This window comes from Aulonocara sp. 'chitande type north' Nkhata Bay, linkage group LG18 (assembly GCF_057382095.1).
Source record: "Aulonocara sp. 'chitande type north' Nkhata Bay isolate Kocher_YH1m ecotype deep benthic linkage group LG18, A_spYH_male_GT1.1, whole genome shotgun sequence".
Taxonomy (NCBI): domain Eukaryota; kingdom Metazoa; phylum Chordata; class Actinopteri; order Cichliformes; family Cichlidae; genus Aulonocara; species Aulonocara sp. 'chitande type north' Nkhata Bay.
In genome coordinates this window covers 19,441,302-19,466,859 of record NC_141361.1, presented here as the reverse complement: position 1 = coordinate 19,466,859, position 25,558 = coordinate 19,441,302, and the positions used below count along the sequence as shown (strand labels likewise).

Below are 25,558 nucleotides of genomic sequence, written 5' to 3'. Positions count from 1 at the left end.
GCAGTGGATACAGTCGTGTGCAGGTGTCAGGGCAGCCTGAGCGTGAGATAAGCCCAGGCATGCCGCACACACGGGGTGTGTATCCCAGGCAGAAATCTTCTTGCCGCAAGGACAAGGTTTTGCAACTTCGTTGGCCGTCGTAGCCGTGGTTAGCTAGAGGGTTGCGCACGTTAGCGAGACTGACACTGAGTGCGGAGAATATTGCTATTCCTCGCTAGCATGGGGTGAAAAGTGTTGCTACTTTTCTACAGGTATTGCTACCTAATGTGTAAAACCGCTAGCGTCGAAGGGTATTGCTACCTGATGGTGAAGCTAGGGGTACCTTTATTAGCAAAGTGTTGCTACTTCGCTTTCGGAAAGTATTGCTACTTCCCTGGGTGAAAGTATTGCTACTTGGCACCCGCACTAGCCACAGAACAGTATTGCTACTGCTTGTATGCTAGTGGACAACTGAAAGCTGGGAACAAAGCGCCCGGCGACCGAGTTGTTCACTCGAATCTGTGGACAGTTTAGCTTTAGCACCCAATAGCACAGTTGTCTACAGGCTTCTGTGAGAAGCGAGAAGAGGTTTTTGAATGACATCTGACGCTATGTCAGCCTATTATATAGGGAGGCACTGGCCCCTCCTGACATGGGCGTCACCTAGCCAGCCTGTAAGGGCTGGCGTAATGGTATTTGAGCTTCTGATGAGGTCACGCAGGAGGCGTTCCCATAGTGAGACACGAAACGAATGCTATGAAAGAGAACTCAACATTTTCTAAATGCTGGTACTGTTAGCAGACTATAATGCTATTTTGCTGGTTAATTTTGGAAGGGCTCAATTGCTGCAGTGAATTTAAGAACAGAAAATACATTTTACGATGAGAATACAGAAAAGGCCAACTAGAGGTGCACCGCAAGAATTTAAGGTCACAAAAGGAGCTGTGTCTACTGGTTTGTTTTCTCTGGTTACATTGCTTCTGTATTTCTTCTATAGTTTGCTTTCTGTGTTCTGAACCTTGTTCAGGTAGATACTCGCAACACAGCAAAAAGCCGTTAAGCAGGTGAAAGTGAAGGTAATGCATTACTCAAGGTTTTTTGTTTGCCAGCAGCGGCATAATCCTGAGTGAAGGAGGAAAAAACAAAAAAACAAATGCAGATGGATTCAAAGCTGAAGACAAACAACATTTGAAATGGATATGCATTTGCAGAATAAAGACAGTGGCTAAAACAGTTTAGAGTAATAACAACAATGCGTAACTGTTAAATCCTCTTATTTATGCTATTGTAATACAAATAGGTTGTATTTTTTGTTATTTTCAGTGTATTGTACCACTAAAGCTATTAATGACACATGTTTAATGTAACTGGAAAACTGGACATTCTTGTTGTAATTAATAGATCATGGGAGTACAGTCTTTGTAGCAATATGCGGTATTTAACAGGGCTCCACTTATGCCCCAGAGATAATTATAGTTTGATGGTTAGGGTTAGACATAAATGTCAGAATCAGAAATGCAGTAGGAGCGGACCTTTGCAGAATACAGGTGTGGAAAGTGTGTGTGTGTGTGTGTGTGTGTGTGTGTGTGTGTGTGTGTGTGTGTGTGTGTGTGTGTGTGTGTGTGTGTGTGTGTAAAAAAAAAATGTTATAGGGCATTGGGCCCCATAACATAGCAAGGTTTGACACATTTAGCATGTTCTTTTTGTTTTAGTTTTTTTAATTATGTGACTGGAGGTATTATTTTACCGTTTTTGGAAAATCTACCTACATTTGGTTCTTGGTGTTAATTTCAGACCTTAAACAGAGCAATCTAGCAAGTGTTTGTTTTTGGTTTTTCCTCTAAAAAATACTTGATGAACCCATCTGTTTATCAACATCAATCCAAAAGCTAACTTCAAACCATCAGGGCAACATACTGTAGGGCACAGTGCTTGGCAAAGAAGAAAAACCAGCCGCAGGGAGGAGTTTCAAAAGCTCCCACGTAGAGATTTTACCCAGTTGGGTCAGTAACGTATTTTACATTTATTCGCCAGTTTATTTAGGTGTTTTTTTCCACCCTCCAGAGCCATCGGCTGTCTTACTTACTTACTTACTTGTAGACAAACCTCTCGCTCTCATGTTGGTGTTTAGTTTCTGTTAACCAATTTCCACTGGCTCAATGACCAAGCTACTATTGTGGAGGACCTTGTATTGTAGCTTCTTCCCAAGGAAGCTGCTACAGCTAATAGTGAAGGTCCTGTCTTGGCAATCCGGTGTAAGCTAAAGGGTGCTGCTATGCTGAGCTCACCAATGCTAGAGAGCAGAATAAGAGCTACCAATTGCACTGAGGATACATGTGCATTTATTGGCTAGGTGGTTAGACTTTCATTTTGCCATCTTTGTAAAGAATACCAAAGAAAACCTCGCAGGCTATCAATAAAAACAAGTCTCTTATGTTATGCCTAATGGCACTTTTATGCTCACCGCTTGCTCCCTTGACGTCACATCCGCCGACGCTTGCGGCCATTTTGGTGTCACTTTGGCTGGTTGTGCACCTCTCGATTTTTGTAACCTAAAGCATTCTGTTGCTGCCACCATGGCTGGGTTACAGGCACAAGTGTACAATTGTATCAGTTTTTATCGCCATTTTAATCATATCAGTACGGAGGTTCACAGATTATACAAAGAGAGAAAGGGCAACAGTTTGAACGGTAAAGACTTGGTGGAAAACAACTTCAGCTATAGCCACAAAGCTAAAGCTAGTCAAGATGGATTCTTTTGTGATTGTGATCATGGTCTCATGAGAATCCAGGTGCATTGCACCTGCCTTGTTGCACAGTAGCTGTAAGTGTTACATTTAACCAAACGGCTGTGGGCAGGGCATTGAGACCACAAAGCGGTCACTACAGATACATCAAAGTTACATGAGAGCCAAAGTAACACATTTTTAGATCAAGATAATAAAATAAAATGGTAAAAAATAATAACTATATAGACAGTCTGGGAGAGAGGAGGAACGAAAAGCTGAATATTAGCTCAGATAATTGGCTGATCCTTGCATTGAGTGTTCCATTTCCTCTTTGTCCACAATGCACTAATGTGTTCTCTGTGTTGTACTTAAACCCATTCATGTAGCTGTATTTATTAAAGTACATTTTTCCTCTCAGATTTAGACTCTGTGAGAAGTCTAAGCCAGTTTGTTGCCATGGTGACAGCCATTACTCTTAGCAATACTGGGTAAGGGTTAATTTGTACTCTATGGTAGGGGGTGTAACTCAGGTTAAATACCATCATACAGTGCGCCTATTAGGAGGAATATTGAATAGGCGAGACCTGAGTTTGGGATCAGGGCCAACTGTGGGATTTTAAGGGCAGGGACTGAGAAGTTCAGTTAAACATAAGTCAGTCATTCGTGATTAGCTAGAGACCTGCTGTCAGAAAGGTGCAAAAGGCAGAGTGGAACACTGTATTGCTGTAACAGCAGTTCAGAGGCCTCTTTCACTTTCTCCCATGCTGGTTGTCTGGCAAAAATTGAAGTGTACCTCTGAAATAACAGTCATTTCCATGAATTATCAGAATGTCAAGAACCAGGTTGATTTTTTTTCCCATCATATCAAACACTGACGTGATGATCAAATGTTACATATTTCTGAAATGTAGTTTTGACCCTTAAAACAAGCTGACAGTTCTTTTAAAAAACACATTAAAGCCAAGTATTACTAACAGACTGCAATAGGTAAATTACTCATCGTGCGGGCTGTACTTTCAGTAGTAGCTTGCATCCATATAAACAAAGAAAATCATTACCTCTCTGGGCAGTAAAAAAAAAAAGATTCAAATAATAGAGGACAAAAGAAACCTTTAAATCTCTGGCTACTGATCAATTGCGTATGCAAGCATAAAACCAACTTTGGCACTTTTGTCTGCCTGCTTTAGTTTGTAAAATGTGATGTAGTCATTATCAGAGCTTATATTTTTGGTCTCTTTATCTACAGGGGCGAGGCTCAGGCTTTCCCGGGAGGAGGCGGCCAAGAGGGGCTGGTCTGTCAGGTAGAGCAGGACGTGGCAGGGCCAGAGGGAAAAATGGAGTGAGTCCCAGCATCAACCCTGGGGTATGTGCTGTTTCCGTTTGAGATATTGCACTACATTAAAATTGGTGTTAGTTTTCCCTTCAGCTATAGACCCTAATGAAATATTCCAAGCAGCGTTATCTTTGTTTGTCACACTTTGTTTATTTTGTGGGGGGTTTTTCTCCTTATATGCAGGTCACCACAATAGAAAACCCATACCCAGTCAAGGAGGAAGAGGAGAATGCAATGCATAACACAGTGGTCATATTTTCCAGCAATGATAGTTTTACACTAAAACAGGTGTGTTTTTTCTCTATGTTTACACATAAGTGTTCAGACATGGTTCATTTTGAATTTCAGACCTTCAACGTGCAAAAATTCATGGGTTGCAATTCAGTCTGTGCTTAAAAAGATTTCTCCCACTGGAGATCATTAATTCCTGTGGAGATACTGCCTGCAGGAAACACAGTCAATTATATAACACAGGATCACACTGAAATTTGATTATTTCTTACTTTCTCTACCCCAAATCATATCTGTGTGCTGTTTTTCTCTGTAAAATATGAGTGATTGCTGACAGTCTCTGCAAAATATTAATCAAGACTTTGAAGTAAGCAGAAACTAGGGTTTGTATTGTAGTACATTAATTTTTAGAGAATTTTAAGAAGACCACTGCTTATCAGCGCAGTTATTTACGCTTAATGCAATCAGTACTGTCATTCGTGCTTGCAGTCCTCTGACAAAAGAGAGAGGTGTGGAAAAATAAATATGATTAAGTGTGAAGGACAAGCTTAGAAAATGGTAAATGGCCTGGTATTTATATAGCGCTTTTCTACTTTACACTCAAAGCACTTTATACAACATTTCTCATTCACCCATTCACACAAGCACTTTTTTCTACATTTAAGTGCATTCTAGCTAACATTCACACTCATTCATAGCCCAGTGAACACATTGCAGAGCAACTTGGGGTCCAGTATCTTACCCAAGGATATTTGACATGCAGACTGGAGCAGCCAGGGATCAACCCGCCCACCTTCCAATTAGCAGATGACTTTTTCTACCTTCTGAACCACCCCACCCCAAAATGGCTGCAGTAGGCAGTTTTCTTTCTTTTTTTAAATTGAGTTTCATTTCACTTTAGAAAAGTATGTTATTGCATATGTATATTGTCACATCTTTGTTCTGCACTTCAGTAGCTAAGCTAAAGGAATGACAACTGCACAAACAATAACAAGAACAGCCCAAATTATGGGTTGTTCCACATATTTTGACGCTGCCCCCTGGTGACAGTAGACAGCTACAACATGTAGCTCTGCAAGGACCAGCACATCAACATGCCAGTCTCTTACAAAAGCGTTTTTTTAAAAATATAAATACCTTTGTATGTGACAAGCAGACTTGACAAAAAGTTTGACAATAGGCAGGAATTCCTATTCTGCAAAAAATGAAATTAAGCAGCTGCGGATTTTATTTGATTTCATTTGTTTTGTTTTAAGCGGTAGTGTGTTAGGGGTTTTTCTAAACCTTGCTTTGGGAAGTTGGGAAAGTCAGTGTCTTTCTTCCTTTTCAGGACATGTGCGTGGTGTGTGGGAGTTTTGGTCTTGGTGCAGAGGGCCGTCTTCTGGCCTGTGCTCAGTGTGGCCAGTGCTACCATCCATTCTGTGTCGGCATTAAGGTATAGTATGTCGCTATTGAGTTTGTACATTAGAAATGGCATTTGGCAAACTGAACTACATGAAACTGTCCCCTTGTCATTTCCCCGTAGATCACCAAGGTGGTGCTAAGCAAAGGCTGGCGCTGTCTGGAGTGTACCGTATGTGAGGCCTGTGGTCAGGCCACAGATCCTGGCCGCTTGCTGCTATGTGACGACTGTGACATTAGCTACCACACATACTGCCTGGACCCTCCACTGCAAAATGTTCCCAAGGACAGCTGGAAGTGCAAATGGTGAGTAGCTTTATGATCATTACACCAAAATTTGCTTCAGACAGGCAGTAATTTAAATTAAAACTAAACTTTAATGTGGTAATTACTAGAGATGGACCGATCCGATATTACGTATCGGTATCGGTCCGATACTGACCTAAATTACTGGATCGGATATCGGAGAAAAATAAAAAATGTAATCCGATCCATTAAATATCACAAAAGCAGCTCACAAAACTTGCGACACACCGTAACTCGCCTCAGAACGTTAGCACGTCGGAGCAGTATGCATCACGTGATAGAGCGGCTGTGGCATGCGGGACCTGTCGGTGGTCTGGATAGCATTTGGAGCTTTGCTACCAACCCGGCATTTCATCTCCGACAAAGTTATCCTGAGAGAAGTAAAGCAAGTGTGTAAGTCCATCTCTGAATGTTTGTAAAGCATTCCTGCGTTAAGCTTAACAAGTGACTGCCTCTTCTTGCTGCTACTTCAATCATGAAACTGCTTAATGATCAGCTGATCGGCTTTTCTGTTGCGAGTCCGTGTCTCTAGTTTGCTTTTGGCCCACTTTGCACCAGAAAGAGGAAACCAGCGGATAAACAACAGCAGCACGTTTAAGCTTGATAAGCTGTTGTTAGAATTTATTTAATATTACTTTCTACTCGAGGATCTTTTCCTACGTAGCTGACGGCTGGTAACTGTGCAGGGGCGGATCTAGCAAAGTTTAGCCAGGGGGGCCGATAGGGCATTAACAGGGAAGAGGGGGCACAAAGACATACTTTTCTTTCTTATTCTCATTTAAAATGTCTAGCTTTTAATAAATAATTATCTGACACCCAAAGTTTTAATTTGATGTAAAATGAATAGAAGTCAATTACTGTATATAGTAACTATTAAGTCTAATATACCCTAGTAAGCTATTTGTAAAGTAAAGTGTGCGTGTTAGTCCCCATAGGGAAATAGTTCCTCTGCATTTAACCCATTCACCCAGTGAAGCAGTGGGCAGCCACCAGTGCAGCGCCCGGGGAGCAGTGTGTAGGGACGGTACCTTGCTCAGGGGTACCTCAGGGTAGCCGTTCAGTGGAGTCGAACCCCCGACCTTCCAATCATGGGGCCACCACTCTACCTACTGAGCTATCCCTGCCCTAGTACTTTTTCCTTTGGGAAGGTACCATCTGTGCAGTCTGCAATTTTGTTGAAGAAAGATGTTGAATCTATTTAATATTTCTTGAAAAATAATTGATTTCTGTGCATTTTTTTTCATACTGCATCAAATTAAGGTTGATTACGTCGATTAAGCATCATGAGGTGGAACGTGAGGGGTGGTTCCCTATTTTTTATTTATTTATTTTTGTTGTTGCTGGGAGTTGGAACCCTATTAGTTAGGTTGCTTAATATTTACGCTAAGTACTCTTTAAAATACCAGAATAGGGAGGATGGTGTAGGTTTAAGTTTATTAGATTGATCAGTATTGCTGAACTATGAAATATTTTTTTTTGCATACAGGTATAACAGAATAGCTTTAGTGTAGTTGTTGTTTTAAACTTGAGTATGAACTTATACAAAATGCAGCAAGACATTTAAAAAAAAAAAAACAGTTTTGTTGATTAAAAAACACTATATCGGATTCATATCGGTATCGGCAGATATCCAAATTTATGATATCGGTATCGGACATAAAAAAGTGGTATCGTGCCATCTCTAGTAATTACTGAAAATGACTGAACATGTTTATTGTTACAAGCAGCGCAGGCAATTTACCATGTTTTACCTTTTCCTGTTTGCCTTGTAATGCTTACTTGCTTACGTCTGTTTAAAAATGGTGTACGTTATCAGATACACAAAGAAACAACAAGTGTTTATGGACTGCGATGGAAACAAAGAAAATATTTTCATATTAGCATCATGAAGACAGTGTAGGGAGGAGAAGGGATTTTGCAGCACAGATACAACTGTGTTATCCCTTTTCAAGTAACCTGGGTTAAATGACCTCTGTCCTTCCTGTCTCCTGCAGGTGTGTGTCCTGTACGCAGTGCGGTGCCACCACCCCAGGCCTAAGGTGTGAGTGGCAGAATAATTATACCCTGTGTGCTCCCTGTGCCAGCCTTTCAACATGCCCAATTTGCTTGGTGGACTACAGCGAAGGCACAATCATCGTGCAGTGCCGCCAGTGTGACAGGTGTGTAGTTTTTCTACGAACCTATCAGCTCTAGAGGATCATTCTCTACCAATTTTCCTAAAATAACTGGTTCTTATCAAGACGTTTTTTTTTTGTGTACGCAGATGGTTTCATGCGTCATGTCAAAGTCTCCACTCAGAGGAAGACATAGAAAAAGCTGCAGACAGCAGCTTTGACTGTACAATGTGCCGAACTTTCAAGACCACTAAAGGTGGGAGCACCATAACTTTGCTAAACATATTTTGTTGTTTCAACAAAAAGAGGAAATCAACGCACCCTAATTGTGACATTTGTTTGTTTTAATGGCGGCTATGTTGTGTTCCTACAGTTGTGACCAAGATCAGAGACACCACTGAGCCACTACCAGTAACACAGATTGTCACAAAGGCTAAAGAAATTGGTAAGGTCACAAAAGAACAACAGAAAACAAATGATCAATTTGGGTTCTTTTGTTTGTTTGTTTGTTTTCGTGCACAACCTCAGTTTATTGACTACACACAAACATTTTTTGGTCGTTTCAGATCTGTCAAGGACCTACACCCAGGATGGTGTTTGTTTGACAGAGTCAGGACTTTGCCAACTCCAGAGCTTATCTGCTACAGCGTCACGGCGGAGGAAGCCCAAACCAAAACTTAAGTTGAAGATCATTAACCAGAACAGCGTGGCAGTGCTTCAGGCTCCAGTCGACCCCCTCTCAGAGCTCTCTCGTGATGAAGACATGGAGGACAACAGAGGTACATGTCTTCACAGAAGCGTCTTTATTTTCAGATGATTATCCAAGGTTTTAACCCTGTTATCACATTTTCTGTATTTATCTACTTACATATGTACTTACATATGTAAATATGTAGCAGCCGGCTGGTGTTTTGTATATTTTTGGTTGTGTAGGATAAAAGAAAAAAAATATTAGCAGTAATTCCTAGAAAAGCCAAAGGTATCATTTTAACCCCAGTGTAAAATTACAATCGCTGCATGCCATGTTGCCTAGCAACATGACATATTGTATTTTGATGTGAAGGCTGCTATAACATGAGCCGAGAGCTAGCTAGATGTGATTAATGAGTAAAGGTATAGGGAACTGTAGATGGATAAAAGATGAATATTCAAAGCAGGGTGTGACTGGACGCCAAACTAAAATTTAGCCAAAAAGCATAGATTTCCCCTGAGTTAATAGTAAAAGAATTAGCGTGATATTTACTTACATGTATTGAAATTCTCCCTCTTACTCAGAGTTAATAAAATGTTTTAGGAATGAGATTACAAAAAGAGAAGGTGGGGCCTCACTGGAAATTGCCGTCCTGATTAATGGGACTGGTGAACTTAATTTCAATCTGGCTAATATTCTGCCACTAAGTGGAGTTCACAAAGAATTTACCCTGGCATTGTTCTGAGGGGCCTGGCTGGGATGTTTTCTGCTGCAAGGCTGTCACTCACCATCACTGGGTGCTCTGTCTCTCTCTCACAGAGGCGGAGCTCCTAGATTGTGAGGCAAAGTCTGACTCAAGCCTGGAGCGAGAGCCAGCAGAAGATGACTCCAAGGGGGCTGACGGCGGCAAGAAGAGGAAGAGGAAACCGTACCGGCCGGGTAGGGCACCTGATTGAAGGAGACAGCTCCTCTGAAGCGTAAAATGGTGCAGTACATGGCCGACGCTGTAGCGAAGCACTGCCATCTCACGGCCTCTCTGCCGAAAGCTGAATACAATGGACAGTCTATATTTAAAATATTGAAAATTAAGTAACCTTTATAACTGCAAATAAAATGTTTATATGTATTATAAATATATTTCTTATAACTTCTTAAAAGGTATCGGTGGGTTCATGGTCCGTCAAAGAAGCCGTCCAGGCCAAGGTCCGGGCAAGGCTAAACGATCCCTCTGCAGAAAAGATTCTTCTGGCTCTGTGTCGGAGAATCTCATTGGAAAAGATGAAGGTTTGTGCACCAGAATTGTATGTGAATCTGTCTTTCAAAATAAGAGATAACTGTAGAACTAGAAGAGAGTGGCTATACTTTTTCTGTTTATTACAGGCTGGCCAGAGGCACTGCCGGAAACTCCTGTTGATGAGACGCCCCCCGGACCGGAAGTTCCAGAAAAAATAAAGAAACGATATCGAAAGAAGAAGACAAAACTGGAGGAGGCATTTCCAACCTACCTGCAGGTCTGCCGTCCGTGATAGCGTCCATCACTGTTTGCTTGTATATACAGAATTTGAATATATTGTTACATTTCTATATCACGCTAACCTTGTGGAGTATATCTATCATGGAGGAATTTATTTTATAGATTTACTTCTTGATTCTATTTTTTGTTCTTTTTTTAATTTTGGAAATGGATATTAAGTTTTTTTATATATATATATATATATATATATATTAGGGGTGCAGCGATACACAAAATTCACGGTTAGGTTCGGTTCGATACTTTGGTGTCACGGTTCGATATTTTTTCGATACAAAAAAAATGTTCATGCCTTTTTAATTTGTCATTTATTAAAATTATAAATATATATTTTAACTCAAAAGTACAGTTTTTAAATTTAACCCTAACCCTTGTGCGTGTTTTTTATTTTGACAGCGAATGCGCACCTGCGGACCACTTATGTGCAGCCCTGGTTATTTAGCTCGTCATATTGCAGCCACAGAAATTCTTTTGTCCATGAAACCATAAAGCTGCACTTTCTTTTTGCCTTATAGTCTGATTTGTCATAACTTTTCCGTTTTGTGGTAAGCTTTTCTTTGGCTGTCACTTCTTCACCCTGACCTGTCTTATTTGGCTCAGCAGAACTGAAATATATATCTGTCTGTGAAGGTTCTCAGTCATCCAGGTCATCGTAGTCAAATATAAATCCTGCTGCTTTTACACACCGACTCACATAAGCTCAGCGATTCTCTGCGCGATCAACCTCTCACATGTTTAAGCTTGCTGCGGGAGATTTCACTTGTCATGTTTGCATAGTAAGCTAACGATTAATAAGACGATGTCAGAGGAATTTGTGCACAAATTATCATCACTCACAGATCAGTGCTGTCGCTCTCTATACACAGTTCGCACGATTGCAAAGTGGAAGCAAAAAACAAGCGCAAATTCAAACGCGATTTCAATATGTCACATATTGACAGTGGCTCACCGATGCCAATGACATAATTACCCAGCTACATTTCCGAAAGAATGCAAAAGCATTGACATATATTTTTCCTTCCTACGATAGGCCGACGGGCAGGGCAGAGATAGATTTTGGTAGCCCAACTGGAAAAATCGCTAGCCCCGGGACGTCGGGCTAGCGATTTTGCGAGCCCTGTATCTGATTGAAGAATCACTCATCTTTGGAAAAGAGAGTTTATTACAGAGAAATGGCTCTTTCCAAAATAAAAGCTATACTATACGCTTCTTCTGGGCTATATTCTCAGCAGCATATTAAACATATCAGATCCCCATAAGGAGAATCATGTGCTAACGGCTGTCTAAATGACTCGGGTAAAGTTTGAAGCGTGTGCTTGTTGTTTTTGTCTGCTTCCACTTTTCTTTGCACTAGGATGATGTCGGCGTAAATGTGCAGTCATATTCGTTGTGTTCCCACTAGTGCTTTCAGGTTAATCTCGTTGAAATGACCTTAACGCCACAACACGGCAAATCTCCATTAACGAGCTACCCCTGATCGCCCCGTGCATGGGGCTAGACGGCCAACACGTTAACAAGCTAACTGCGCTAACACACTAGTTCCCACCCATGTAATTGAGCATTGCGTGGCACATCCAACATACTGTTTTACTTTAGTCCATGACGCGCTTACCTTCAGGGTCATACATCACATGAAAACCAAAATAATTCCAAACGCCAGATCTGAATGAGGGTGGGGGAGGTTCAATTTGCCATGTTGCAAGGAGAGCTTAACTTCTGTCTCACTAGCTTGCCCTGCACTCTTCCTTCTGACGATGCTGTCTGTGTTGAGCGCTCAGTGGATCTGCGCTCGACAGTGCAGCCTAGGCGGAGTAGTCGAACGCAGATTCACTGAGCGCTCAACACAGACAGCATCTCAGAAGGAAAGTTGATAAAAATAAATTACAAATTTTGTATTGTTCGATACATATGCGTACCGAACCGAAAGCACTGTATCGAACGGTTCAATATCGATACGAATATCGTTGCACCCCTATAAAAAAAAAAATAATAATAATATATATATATATATATATATTATTGTGCAAACGTTCCTCTCCTGTGCAGATTGTCTGATCACATCATGAAATGGCTGTTAAATGTGTTTTATCTCACCCTTGGGAAGGTTGGGATTTCAAGTGCATCCAAGTACAATGCCTTGAAACCAGTTGCAGAACTATTGTGCTTAGTGCTCCTTCTGTGAGCCTTTTTTATTATTTTTATTTAAAGGGGAAAAGCCCAAAGATACTCATATTAGAGGATAGATGTTTTTGATCATACCCTTTAATTGGCCCCTATTTTAGTTGTGAATTGACACACAATAGCTTAACATGGATGTAACTCCAAGGCTCTGTGTCCCCAGTTAGTATCCGTCTGTCACCTTGTGTTGGCTAAAACATGGATATGTGATGCATTAAGCCACCGGCAGCTGTCAGTGCTGCTCTTTATCCCACCGTGGTACAGGGGTGACGGGGGATATTGAGTCTAACCTAAAGGTCTAACACAGTGAAGCTTATTTCATTAGTTATTAAGACAGCACCAGGTTGGGCTTTTAGTTTCTCAGTGCAGCAGGACAGCAGATGACTTATGGGTGTAAGTGGTTGGGGGAGGTTGGCCCGATAAGGTGAGGCCAAGAGTAACCTCGCTGTTAGTTTCTAAGCTTTTCTGTTTCACTTAAGTTCACATGGGGTTTAAATGGATGCGGATGGTTTTCTAAGAATGATGTCAAGAAAAATTAGGTGACACTGGCTGGTGTCCTGTGTTTTCATGTTCAGGAGGCTTTCTTTGGAAAGGACCTGCTAGACAAAAGCAAGCAGAGCAGGCAACAGGGGGTCGAATCAGGATTACTAGAAGACGGACAAAGCCAAGTGGAGAGGAAGCATCCCACTAGCAGTTTTCTGGATCCCTCATCAGACCCTCTGCTTAGCGCATCAACAACATCCATTCCTCCCAGACCAGCAGCAGCACGTATGTATATACATTACTTTGGTTCTCCGCAGCAAGAGATGTAATATTCACTGATTCAAAGCATCGTACTGCACTGAATATTTGATATGACCAAAGACAGAGCATGCTCTGAACTTGGCCAGTGCTTTTAAAGAAACAATGCAGGTGTTTGGCAAAGGGTAAAACAGCATATAGTCCATGTTGCATGAAGTTTTAATGAATTTTGTCTCCCTTGTACTTACTTGTCCCCAATGAGAGTATTAACCGCTTCATGCAGAACTGAATGGGTTTGAAACATGTTTACTGAACACATGTTCAAATTGCATATTCCCCATTCATACATGACCAAAATGTTGGAGGTTAATCTCTGATAATTAGCATTCAGACCCTCGACTGCTGCTCCAACTAAAGCTAAACTAATTAAAGAATACTTAAATTCCAAAAGCGAAGTAAATACAGCGAACTTTCAGTTTCTGTTCTCTTTGCAAGCTCGCTCTGTCTTGCTACACTCACTGTGTGTGTCTTGCTCTCTTGATCTTTCTCTAAATTTTTCAAAAAATTTTAAATGCCCTTTATACTGACCTCAAGGATGGCACAGCCAGAAACAGAAGTGTAATATCCTGAATAATAGCAATGTGTTGTCAGGACTGAGTCCAGATAGAAAAGGTTTTTAGCAAAAAACTGCCATAAAATTAAAGATTAGAAGCTTGCCAGTATTCTAACAGTAGTTTAATTTATTATTTAAAGCGCAGTGCAGATAGTTTGTAACTTGCGCCATAGCTTTACATTGTTAGCCGCTCCCTGCACTCCAGTCAAATAGATGTGTCCAAGACTGATGACTGTAGCAGAAGTAGACTTAGATTGTGTTTGAAATCAAACAATCCCACCATTTCACTGACAGGTGAACAGGGATGTGGTATGATTGCTGATTCAATTTTCAGTCTTGTTCCAGCCTATTTAAATACCCAAACTTGATACACTCTGTCCACATATCTGGACATTTGGTAGCTTCTTATGTTGGCACGAATCGAACAAAACACGCGTCTATGAAGTTCTTCACAATTAGTAATTACCTGGCTCTTAGAGAGAAATATTTGATTTTTATTACAAAATTACTGTTTGATTTGACAAATTTGTCATAAACTAGGGTTAGTTTGCTTAATAGGCTGTCATTGTGTTTAAAGGCATCGTGATGACTTGGGAAGTGACAGTAATGAATACTGGATTCCCGAGAGGGTTGCAGATTTTTTTTGCCATTCAGAATCTGGTGTGCCTCATTTAAAAGAAAGAAACTCAGCAGTTTTAACAGTTCAGTAAAATAAAACACTGGAACCTTGACAACTGTGACTTTAAAAAATGGTGATTTATTTATTTATTACACTTTTACTTCAACTTTTTAAGGAAGAAAATAGAAAATTATTAGAAGAGACTATATTACGAGACAAAAAGCTAGAAGTCGAATGACTCACATCAGTCAAGGCCTTCACTGACGAAATCCATGAGACAGAAAACCTTACAGTTCATATAATTAAACTTATTCTTTAGTATACATTCTTTGGAAAGATACATCTGATATGGTACATTTGGAGTTTTTTTTATTTTATTTGTGACATTTTTTAATGTTTATTTTTAACAGCAAATTCTACATGAGGCATCCAAACAGATGGTTCCAACTCTCATTCATGTCCGTTCATCATCATCAATTATGATTTGTGACAGTTTGGTTTTCTTCCTTTTTTTGTTCTTTTGTTCCTTTTTCCCCCCGCATCTACAGAGACGTCTGAGGAACCATTAGTTGATCTATCTGATGTTCTGAACACTGATGCAGACATCTTGGGAATGCTCGGAAAGCCAAGCAATGACTCTGGTGCGTTATGTATCTCACAGGCAGTCACAGTGGCAAGATTTTATTAATAGTCACCTAGCCGTGGGTATATAAAATAGTTTCACTCCTCAATTAGAAATTTCCCCAAATAGAAACAATCTTTTGCTTTCACTACGTTAATAATTTTTTAATATCACAATATTTTTTTGTTTGTTCACCTTTTTTGTTTTCTTTTTTGTTTGCATCATCTAAAGTGTGTTGTGCTTATGCTGTCTTCACTATTTTTTTTTCCACCCACTCATTTGATCTGGTTTTGGGTTCTTGTAGGTCTTGATTTTTGCCCCTTCCAGGTTGACAGCTCACCTCCTCCTTTTGGTAAGGGTGCTCTGGCCTACTAATCCCTTGCTTTAGTGCATTCTCCCCCTTTTACAGTGTCTCCGTGTCTCTATTTAAGTGTGCATGTATAAAAGCTGTTTTAACACTCATTAACTTCTTAGTGCTTACCTAACACCGTGCACGGTATTCACTCAAGCGCCTATGGTGTGTGGGTCTTTGTTTGTGAACCTCCTATACCCTAACGCAAGTTCTTATCTGCCTAATCGAAAATGTCTCCAAGATAGCAGAGAAACAAATTGGCAAGGACATCCTAGTATTCAAGAAATGAGCAGTTTAGAACAAGAGGCCTTGGCAAATGTCCTTCTAATTCCTGAAGACGGTGAAATCCTCAGTTCTCATTCCTGTGGCTTTATGGCAAAAAGCATCTGCAGTTCATGTCCTTCATTCTTTGGAAGAAGAAAAAGAAATACTTTATTTATCTGAAATATTCTAAGGGCTTATATAATTTCGTTTTTGTACTGCTGTTGCCAACCAATGTTTGCAACCATCCTTGTATTGGTATTTAGTTTTGTGTTGAAGAAATTATTTAAATACTTTAAAGTGTCAGACATTAGTTGGAGAGGAGTGTGTTATGTTGGTAGTCGTGCTTTGATAAATTCTTATGTAATTCAAATTGAAAGAAATGTTTCAAAAGAAGCTCCATGGCTTTCTTTTAAAAAGAAAGGTCTTAAATGGAAGGCTAATGTAGGGGTTAGAACAGCATTTTCCTTCAGACTTTGTGTACCTTTAATCAGATTTAGTCTGACCTGTCTGAACTTTCACATATCCTAAAACATTCCTTTAAAACAATACAGGAACCCCAAGGAGCTGTAATTGTATAGTCTTTGGTCTTGGTTGTGTTCCACAGGCTGTTATGACACTTCAGTTCTATATTTCTGATCTCGTTCTTGCTCAGTATTTTGTTGGTTGCTGTGTATGTGTGCACATGTGTCTGTGTTATGATTTGTTTTTGCATTGACTGTGTGTTTCCACAGCTGGTCTGGACATTGGGCCCCTGGCAGACAGTTCCCCAGTGGCGCCCCAGTCTCAGGCAGGCCGGAGAACACCTCGAACCCTCTCAGAGGAACCCCTGGACGGCATTCTCAGCCCAGAGCTGGACAAAATGGTTACTGATGGTCAGTGTGGGAGACCAGGCGCCATGTTTAGCCACAGTTCTAACACAGGAACTTCCCACAGGGATTAAGAACCATTGTTGGTTGTTGCTTTTGGTTTTAGTTCATTGTGATTTAATTTAACAACACGCAAGAAATTCTGTGATACAGGCAGCGATGACGAAGTCCAGGCATTGTTAGGGATTTAGGAAAACAAGACATCCTGTGTGAACTTGAAATGAAGCGCTCCAATGGGAGCATTTTGTTCTTGATTTTGGGTCGCACAGTTTCCAACAAAAGTGAAGTAAAACAGCTGAAACGTTGTTGTAACCGTCAGCTAACTATTTATCCAATATTTATCGGGCATTTTAGTACATTGGGAATGTAGAGAACAGTGGATCAAAGTTAGTTCTGTGGAAAGTTTCTGTGCATTAAGCCCATCTTCTTCTTCTGGCTTTTAGTAGAAATTTGTTTTGCAACTTTAAGGCCCTTTGCTTTGGAACTTCAAAATGAATAATAATCTGTTTTTGTTGATTCTTTGTTTTTCAGAGTCAATTCTCAGCAAACTTTACAAAATTCCAGGTTTGTAATTTTTATCTTTCTTGTGAAAACTTAAGTTTGGTCCAGTTATTTCCCACCCAGCATAACTGACCTCTAAACTCATGATGAAGTGTTGTAACCAATTTCACCAATATAATGTTATAAAGATTAGTGTAATGAATGTTCTGGTTCCTTTAAAAGCAGTAATGGGATGTTCTCTGACATTGTATGCTACTACATTTCATACACATGTACGCTTACACTGAGCTGTCAAACTTTTTCAGAGCTGGAAGGAAAGGATGTGGAGGATCTCTTCACAGCAGTCCTGAGCCCCAGCACGAGCCAACCACCACCACAGGTGCCTCACCCCCAGGGTCCAGGGCCCCTCCCTGCCACACCTGGCACTAGCATGCCTCACCCCAATGCAGGTACATCATTAGTCATTTTGCCCTGATCAAATAAAAATATTACAAAATGTTTTTAAAATCTCCATCTACTTCACCTCGCAAATCTTGTGTTCAGGGAATCCCATTTTTCCAAGAATGCCAATGATTAATGGTATGATGGGACCAAACCAACGCTTCCCTACAAATCATGGAGCAGGGCCCTGCATCCCAGAAAATTTCTCTCCCCTCAACCGTATGCCTTTCACTGACAATCCGAGGTAAAGTCATGCTTCCCTTTCAACTGTTAATGCATTTTTTTTCTTTACTCAGCAAAATCAGCAAAGTATAACTTTGGAGCTTCTGTTCTTTGTGTTACAGGGAAAGAAAGTTTAATCAGATGCCTAGAGAGGCAGTTGGTCCATGGCCCACCCCTACCCATGGCCCTGGCCCTACACCCCCTGGTTCTTTGCCCGAGGGGGACACTGAAGCCATGTCAAATGCCCAAAGGAGTACACTCAAGTGGGAAAAGGAGGAGACACTTGGAGAACTAGCCACCGTTGCTCCTGTGCTATATACTAATATCAATTTCCCCAACCTTAAAGAAGAATACCCAGGTTGGTATATAGCTCTAAAGCTTGAAGGCATTTTCTCTCCTGTTTGTGTTTTTTATGGTCCAGTTTACATTGTCATTCCTGTTATTTCTGCTCATTTCTGGTTATTGTTTTTATACTGACTGCATTACGTCATACAGTACAAACCATACCTTGTATGCACTTTGAGAGCTGCTGACTTGACAACTTTCTCCATTATTCTTCCTAGACTGGTCTACAAGAGTGAAGCAAATTGCAAAACTTTGGAGGAAAGCTAGTTCACAAGACAGGGCCCCATATGTGGTAAGATCAATGATTCAATTATCCCATTTAGTTTCAATTAAATCAAAGACTGTACAATGCAGGACACCAAAGTAGCTGCACAGACTTACCTAGTATGCAAAAGGCACACTCGTGTATCTGGCCAGTTGCCTTTTGCCAAACCAGTTTGAAACGCAGTCATTCTCTGATGAACTAATTAACAGCGGAAGTCTTGCTCAGAATTAAAGCTCCCTATTGCCTCTGTAATTAAGTTTACTGGAAGCCATTTTACCTGGTAGAGGCCCCTTTTAAAGACCCAGTCTCTGCTTGGCGAGTTTAGTTTTGGGGTTAACACTTATCTGTAAAAGGCTGATGGGATGTTGTTGAGAGTGTTGAATATGCTAACTCGAGAATGGAGCAACGCAGGATTTTCAAGTTGATACATAGATGCATCTACTAAAAATTGAGTTTGAATCTCAGTGACCTCAACCTCACGGTCAAAGGTCAACTTTTCTGAAAATCATGTAGGCTTTTCACATTTATGCCATAGGTGCATCTGTTAGGAGGCTGAGAGGATAGCACAGGCGGCTGCCAGTATTTTTTATTTGCAATCTTGTTTTAAAACCGCTATTGTGATACATCATCTTGGTTATGAACTATTGAGATACCTAATTTAACAATAAGAAGTTGACCTTCATCCTGCTCCATGTACAATATGTAAAGGCTATGCAGCCAAAGGATTAAGCATGGCAATCCCATCCAAAACAAATGCCTGCATATCATAAAAATATTATTTTTACTGCTATGAAATAATTATAATTCAGTATTGCGTACTAATGTTTGTAATAGTGTAAGTAGACATTACAGAGAATTGGGGGCTACATGGATAACCTTTATTTTTTTCTATAAGCTTGTATTTATCAAATCTCTCTAATCTGTTTTTGTTTTGTTTTTCAATTGTGATTGATTTGCTGTTTAGCAAAAGGCAAGAGATAACCGAGCAGCCCTGCGCATCAACAAAGTCCAGATGTCGAATGAGACCGTGAAGAGGCACCATCCACAGCAACAGCCCCCTGAGGTGTTTGATCCCAACATACCACTAGACACAGATCTCCTGTTTAAAGACCCTTTGAAACCAAAAGAGTCAGAGCATGAACAAGAGTGGAAGTTTAGACAGGTAAGAGTGTATGCAATGAAGTCAGTCAGTCGAATGCAGCGGCAGGTCCACTTTATATTAAGACAGCTAAGAAGTGGTGGTTTAGTAAAACACCCCCTAAAGAACTACACTATCCTCCACATTAACCCTGATGACATTGGTGGCTAGTAGGTCCAGCTCTTTTTTGGCATGAGACTGATAATTTATGCACCCCTTTTGTCATCTAATGCAGCTTTTCACTCTGTCCTTCCAACAGCAAATGAGGCAGAAAAGCAAACAGCAAGCCAAAATTGAAGCCACTCAGAAACTGGAGCAAGTAAAGAATGAACAGCTTCAACAACAACAACAACAGCAACAGCAACAACAGCAAACTAGTCAGTCAGAGGGAGATGCCAACAACAGTGGTAACCAAAGCCCAGCCTCCCAGCCCAGTAATGGCAGCATGTCCCCTATGCAGCAGGTCAACCCAAAAGAGAGCTTTTCCAGGACGCTATCAGGGACACCCACTTCAGGTCCTTCAGAGGATGTGTTCTTGCGACCCCCTCCTCCCCCTCCCTCTGGGCCTTCCTCCCAACCTCAGTCTCCACAAGTTTTCTCACCAGGTTCCTCTGGTTCCAGACCATCATCTCCATGGGATCCATATGCCAAGATGGTTGGGACCCCAAGACCTCCAACTCTCGGACCAAATGCGTGTCGAAGAATGCCCATGGAATCTGGTAAATCACCCACCTCCTTGATGGAGCAGCAGGACAGAGGGAGGCCCTCTCCTGCTCATGAATCTTTTGGTTCTCCCACATCAATGACCAGTGATCCTTACGCCAAACCTCCTGACACCCCAAGACCCACTGGTGAAGTTGACCCTTTTCTGAAGCCCATGGGTCCCCCCAGAGGCAGTCAAGCTGCTCAAGGAAGGCCTCCAATGGGTTCTCCTGGCAGAGACCCATACTCAAGGCCAATGATAAGAAATGATGCCTATCAGCGCATGACCCAGAACAGGATGATATTGTCTGACCCTTATTCAAGACCTTTACTCACGCCGATACCTGGAAGCAATGAGTCTGGCTCTGTCCCTCTATTTAAAACACCTATGCCCCCTCCTCAGGCTCAGGATCACTTCAACCGACCAGGCCCACATCCTACTGACAGATTCTCCCAGAATCAGCAAACTGACCCCTATGCCCAGCCTCCACACACCCCAAGACCGTCAGCGAATGACAACTTTACCAGTCCTCCCAGGATGGGCCAGCATCACCCACAGGGGCACTCCTTTGCTCAGCCAGGACCAATTACTCAAATATCAAGAAATCCTTATGCACATGCACCTTCCACTCCAAGACCTGACCACTTCACATATGACCCTTTTGCCCAGCCTTCTGGTCCTAGCAAGCAAGCTGCTGACCCTTTCTCTCAGCCTGTAGCTAACCACCGATCCATCAATGAAGCAGGTGCTCAACCTCGACCGTTTTTTGAGCCCTATGCTCGACCACCTGGCACCCCACGTCCCCATGACAACTATGGTCAACCACCAAACACCCCCAGCCCATCCTCAGATCCCTACTCGCAGGCTCCAGCTACACCTCGTCCTAGTGGAATGAACCAGTTTTCTCATCAGTCTCACCCTGGACAGAGGATGTCCCCTTCGCACTCAATGGACCCTTATGCTCAGCCACCAGGTACTCCTCGGCCATCAGTGGGGGAAAGGTTTTCTAAGTCACCAGGCAGCATGAGGGGGTCAATGGAGCCATTTACCAGTACACCCGGGACACCAAGGCCAGGGAGTAGTGACATGTTTCCCCAGCCTGGAGTCCCAAGACCAATGCTGAATGATCCTTACAGCCATCCTCCAGGCACCCCGAGGCCTGGTCCTGATGGGCTTACCAGACAAGGGCCAAGACAAGGACCAATGGGAAGCCAGGATCCTTTCTCCCCAACCCAAGGTAGACTTCAAGAGCCCTTCCCTCACCCAGACTTACAAACACCAAAACACCCCAGTGTTTCAGACGATGGATTTATTCAGTCACCCTCAAGAAGACCGAGTCAGACACCTGTCCATGATCCATTTGAACAAGCACCCATGACCCCTCGTCCACAGTCAGAAAAAATGGAAATGAAAGATCAGTCAGTTGTGGGTAACAATGGAGCTGGCCTTCAGGACCCGGTCCAACTGTCCAACAATCCACAAATTCCTGTTTCAGCAGCAGAGGCTCAAACTGTTGCTCTTGCTGAGTGCGATGAAAGACTCAGACAGGTACGTGAACACTGTTTGTGTTGTATTCTGAATCTTATAGTTTTAAATATTAATGTTAACTGTCTAATAATATTATTAATAGCCAGTACCAAATTGGTAAGAACAACAAGAAAACTACACATATCACTACATTTACAATATTCAGAAATTGTGTGAGTATCAGACAGATACTTCAAATTTTATTCTACAATCCTGTAGTTTAAAACATTTTATGATGCTGTGTAAAATGTAAAAGGAAAAACAAAATTAAAAACCAAATCAAGTAAAAATACTATAAAGACAAAGTATCACATTTTGAAACTAAAATGTAATCTTTTTTAAAAAAGTGTGTAATGCACATTTCAGTCTCTTCTTAAACCCCTCCCTATCTATACTTCTAAGTATTATGGGATTCTTCTTGTATACCAATCATGTTACAGATTAAGTTTCCTGTGAGATGTTTCCATGTATTTTTAAAGAATTATGAGATTATTTTTATAACTACATTGTTGCTTCTCTTAAATTCATGAGTAGATTGGGGCAGGGTCAATGATTTCTTTGAACATTTTCAGTTTAAAAAAAATACAAATGAAATCATTTACATATCATACATAGCATGTGTTTGTTTATACTTTACAGTGTCCTCTTGAAAATAGAGGACTATTTATAAACTTTATCTTCAACACAACTGTTCCAGACAAAATATGGACATACAGAAAACTAAAAGAAATCTCAAATAAAATAATGTTGTGCAGCAGCTATCTAAAAAAAAAACAAAAAAACCCCAAAAAACCCCAAATCAATTCTTTGAAAAGCTAAAAATGATTTTAAAAATTTAAATCTTTCAAACTTACAGCGACAACGAATTAGAGAACTGATCATCAAACAGCAGCAACAGAGGAGTGCCACCCGACAGGAGAGGGGCCCTCAGGAGCCTGCTGGCACTATAACCCCAGGAACGCCACGGCCATGGCCCCAAGAGGGTCCTGCTCAACCAGGGGAAATATTCACCCGGCCTCCTCCGCCTTATCCTGGACAAGGACCTATTAGAGGGCCGATGAGGTTTCCTGGACATTTTCCAGGGGATCAGCGTGTAGCCTTTCCTAATGAAGGTCAAATGCCCCGCGGCCCACATCCTGGAGATTTGAGACATCAGGGACCAAGGTTTGTTTTGTTATTCTTTTAATTACTTTTTGTGTTTCCAAATTTAAGTCTTCCCTTTATGTCTTTATAAGTTTTTTTTTCTTATCCCTCCCCCACAGGTTTGCTTTTCCACCTGGAGCTCTAGGACCTCATCGGTCTCAAGACTTCTTTCCAAGGGGGCAACACCCAATGCAAGATGTCCCTCCTCAAATGAGACGGTCTATGTCTGCTGAAATGGCGAAAAACATGGGAGCAAACCCTATGGGGATGCCCCAGCACTTCCCTCCTCGTGGTATGGCAATGCAGCAGCACAACATAATGGGGCAGCCTTTTATTGAACTGCGGCACAGAGCAGCAGAAAACAGACCACGCATGCCATTCCCTCCTGCCAACATGCAAGGAAGCAATTTGGATCCCAACTTCCAGAACCAAAGGCCTGCAGGTTTTCCAGGAGCACCCGATTCTAGGTTCCCCTTAAATCAGGGCCCCAGAATGATGGACCCTATGGCTAACCAAATTGGCCATTTACACCTCTCTGCCAGTATGGACAATCTTCATCAGCAAACCCAGATTCCAGGAAGCACACTCAAACAGTCTCCTCTGATGAGGTCCATGAGCCAGCCTGCCTCAAATGAGACTCCAAATATGTCAGCTTCCATGATCCTGTCTGCACCCCCTGCTGGACAGAGTGAGACTGTCTCGGTGACGAGCAGAGAAACTGTGGAGGAGAAACTAGATACAGAAGAATCTGCAGTCAAAGATCTAGAGGACGTGGAGGTAAAAGATCTAGTAGATGCTGACTTGGAAAACTTAAATCTGGATCCTGAAGATGGCAAAGACCTTGATTTAGAGACCAATGACCTACACCTTGATGACTTCCTGACATCTGGGAAATTTGACATCATTGCTTACACAGACCCTGATCTAGATGATATCAAGAAAGACATGTTTAGTGAGGAGCTGGATCTCAGTGATCCTATGGATGACAATACTGATGCCACAGATATCAACAAAAGCGCAAGCACCGTAACCGAGGCTTCTTCCAGTTCAGCATCTGTACTGGCAAAGTCAGAGACTATGGGTGAGCAGTCTGCAGTTGAAGTCAAGCTGGAGGTCCCTTTAAATAAGGACTCAGCTGCTCTGGCTCCTGGGCAAGAAATTAAAGCTGAGGTCAAAGATTGTCAACAACCACCTGATGTAGTAGACCAGCAAACTGCTGGAAATACCTTAATCTCCGATAAGAAAGGAGTGCTTTCTGACTCCACCCCAGTCCTGTCTAGTTTACTCATTAAGCAGCAGCCTGAAGAGCAATCATTAAACCCAATTGTTGAGTCTGTCAATCAAGGAGGTGACCTCATAGCCCAGCAGAACCAAGTCGCTGATGCTCAACATACCTCTGGACTTACAATGAGTCAAACAATACCTGACACAGTCACTGCAGGAGAGGTTCCCCTGAGTGGCTTTGGGCCAGACCATCAGGTTGGACTAACATCTGGAGTGGACCAGAGCGGTCTCACCCAGGCCCAGCAGGCAGTGTTAAACCAGGCAATGGGCCAGAATTCCCAACAACATCGGCCACTTCTGCTTGAGGAGCAACCACTCCTATTGCAGGACCTCCTGGACCAGGAGAGGCAGGAGCAACAGCAGCAGAGGCAGATGCAAGCAATGATACGACAGCGCTCAAGCAGCGACTTCTTCCCCAACATTGGTAAATGAATTTATAGCACCGCTTAGGTGTCACTTTAAGTTAAGTGCTATTTTGGTTTTTTTGGTTTTTTTTAAATCATTATTTTATTTGTTTTGTTGTGTTTTGTTGTTGTTTTTTTCTTCGTGTTTTTTGCAGTGTTTATTTCTGACAGTCATTATTTTAATCTGCAGATTTTGATGCCATCACTGACCCCATCATGAAAGCCAAGATGGTTGCTCTTAAAGGCATCAACAAAGTCATGGTTCAGAACAACATGGGAATGCCTCCCATGGTCATGAACAGGTAAGAATTCCACAAGAATGCATTTTCTATAGTGAGTAGAAAATAAGATGGTTATATGGGGAGTATACATAATTGATTGGAATGACTTCTGTGTGTCACAGATTTCCACCTGGTCCAGCACCACCTTGTCCTGAAAGTGCACCACTTCCTCCACAAGTTGTTGGACAGGTAACATGAATGGGTTTTTTTCTTGGTTTTGGGGGGTTGGGGTGGGGCTAAACTTTATAATGCTCTTATCTGTTATAACCTTCTTTTTAATATATATTTTTTTTATCTCAGGATGGAAAATTGACACAAGTAACAAGACCAAGTCCGCCAAATTTCGGACCTGGATTTGTCAGTAAGTTTTCCAGAATCCCTGCGGCCTCACTGTTTTGGGTTTTATAGTCTTTTCAGGCTAGAAATATTAAGATGTTTGTTTTTTTATGTTTTCAAGATTGCTAAGAAAAGAGCTTTTTTTACCACCTTCTTTCAGACAATGCTCAGAGGGCTCAGTATGAAGAGTGGCTCCAGGAGACTCAGCAACTACTTCAAATGCAGCAGAAGTTTCTGGAAGAGAAGATCGGCGCTCACAGGAAGTCGAAGAAAGCCCTGTCTGCCAAGCAGAGAACAGCTAAGAAGGCAGGGAGAGAGTTCCCTGAGGAGGATGCTGAGCAGCTCAAACATGTCACAGAGCAGCAGGGTGTAGTGCAAAAACAACTGGAGCAGGTAAA

At 41.7% G+C, this 25,558-nt stretch overlaps 1 protein-coding gene across 8 annotated transcripts in view; it reads left to right on the top strand.

The window, feature by feature from the left end:
• kmt2cb (lysine (K)-specific methyltransferase 2Cb) overlaps positions 1–25,558 on the top strand; it is a 93,608-nt gene that overhangs the window by 55,166 nt on the left and 12,884 nt on the right. For 4 of the 8 annotated variants that reach the window (XM_086272724.1, XM_086272722.1, XM_086272717.1 and 1 more), the window contains 28 exons: positions 3,955–4,071; positions 4,225–4,329; positions 5,603–5,707; positions 5,798–5,979; positions 7,974–8,138; positions 8,243–8,349; positions 8,467–8,538; positions 8,660–8,872; positions 9,604–9,723; positions 9,943–10,068; positions 10,165–10,295; positions 13,069–13,261; positions 15,015–15,107; positions 15,393–15,440; positions 16,436–16,576; positions 17,102–17,134; positions 17,377–17,520; positions 17,615–17,756; positions 17,857–18,092; positions 18,298–18,371; positions 19,309–19,506; positions 19,742–21,733; positions 22,569–22,876; positions 22,975–24,563; positions 24,734–24,845; positions 24,947–25,013; positions 25,125–25,185; positions 25,321–25,553. In XM_086272724.1, the coding sequence (XP_086128850.1) occupies positions 3,955–4,071; positions 4,225–4,329; positions 5,603–5,707; positions 5,798–5,979; positions 7,974–8,138; positions 8,243–8,349; positions 8,467–8,538; positions 8,660–8,872; positions 9,604–9,723; positions 9,943–10,068; positions 10,165–10,295; positions 13,069–13,261; positions 15,015–15,107; positions 15,393–15,440; positions 16,436–16,576; positions 17,102–17,134; positions 17,377–17,520; positions 17,615–17,756; positions 17,857–18,092; positions 18,298–18,371; positions 19,309–19,506; positions 19,742–21,733; positions 22,569–22,876; positions 22,975–24,563; positions 24,734–24,845; positions 24,947–25,013; positions 25,125–25,185; positions 25,321–25,553 (7,107 nt within the window). The remainder of the gene's footprint in view (positions 1–3,954; positions 4,072–4,224; positions 4,330–5,602; positions 5,708–5,797; positions 5,980–7,973; positions 8,139–8,242; positions 8,350–8,466; positions 8,539–8,659; positions 8,873–9,603; positions 9,724–9,942; positions 10,069–10,164; positions 10,296–13,068; positions 13,262–15,014; positions 15,108–15,392; positions 15,441–16,435; positions 16,577–17,101; positions 17,135–17,376; positions 17,521–17,614; positions 17,757–17,856; positions 18,093–18,297; positions 18,372–19,308; positions 19,507–19,741; positions 21,734–22,568; positions 22,877–22,974; positions 24,564–24,733; positions 24,846–24,946; positions 25,014–25,124; positions 25,186–25,320; positions 25,554–25,558) is intronic. The other 4 variants (XM_086272721.1, XM_086272719.1, XM_086272718.1 and 1 more) reach the window with 4 other exon arrangements.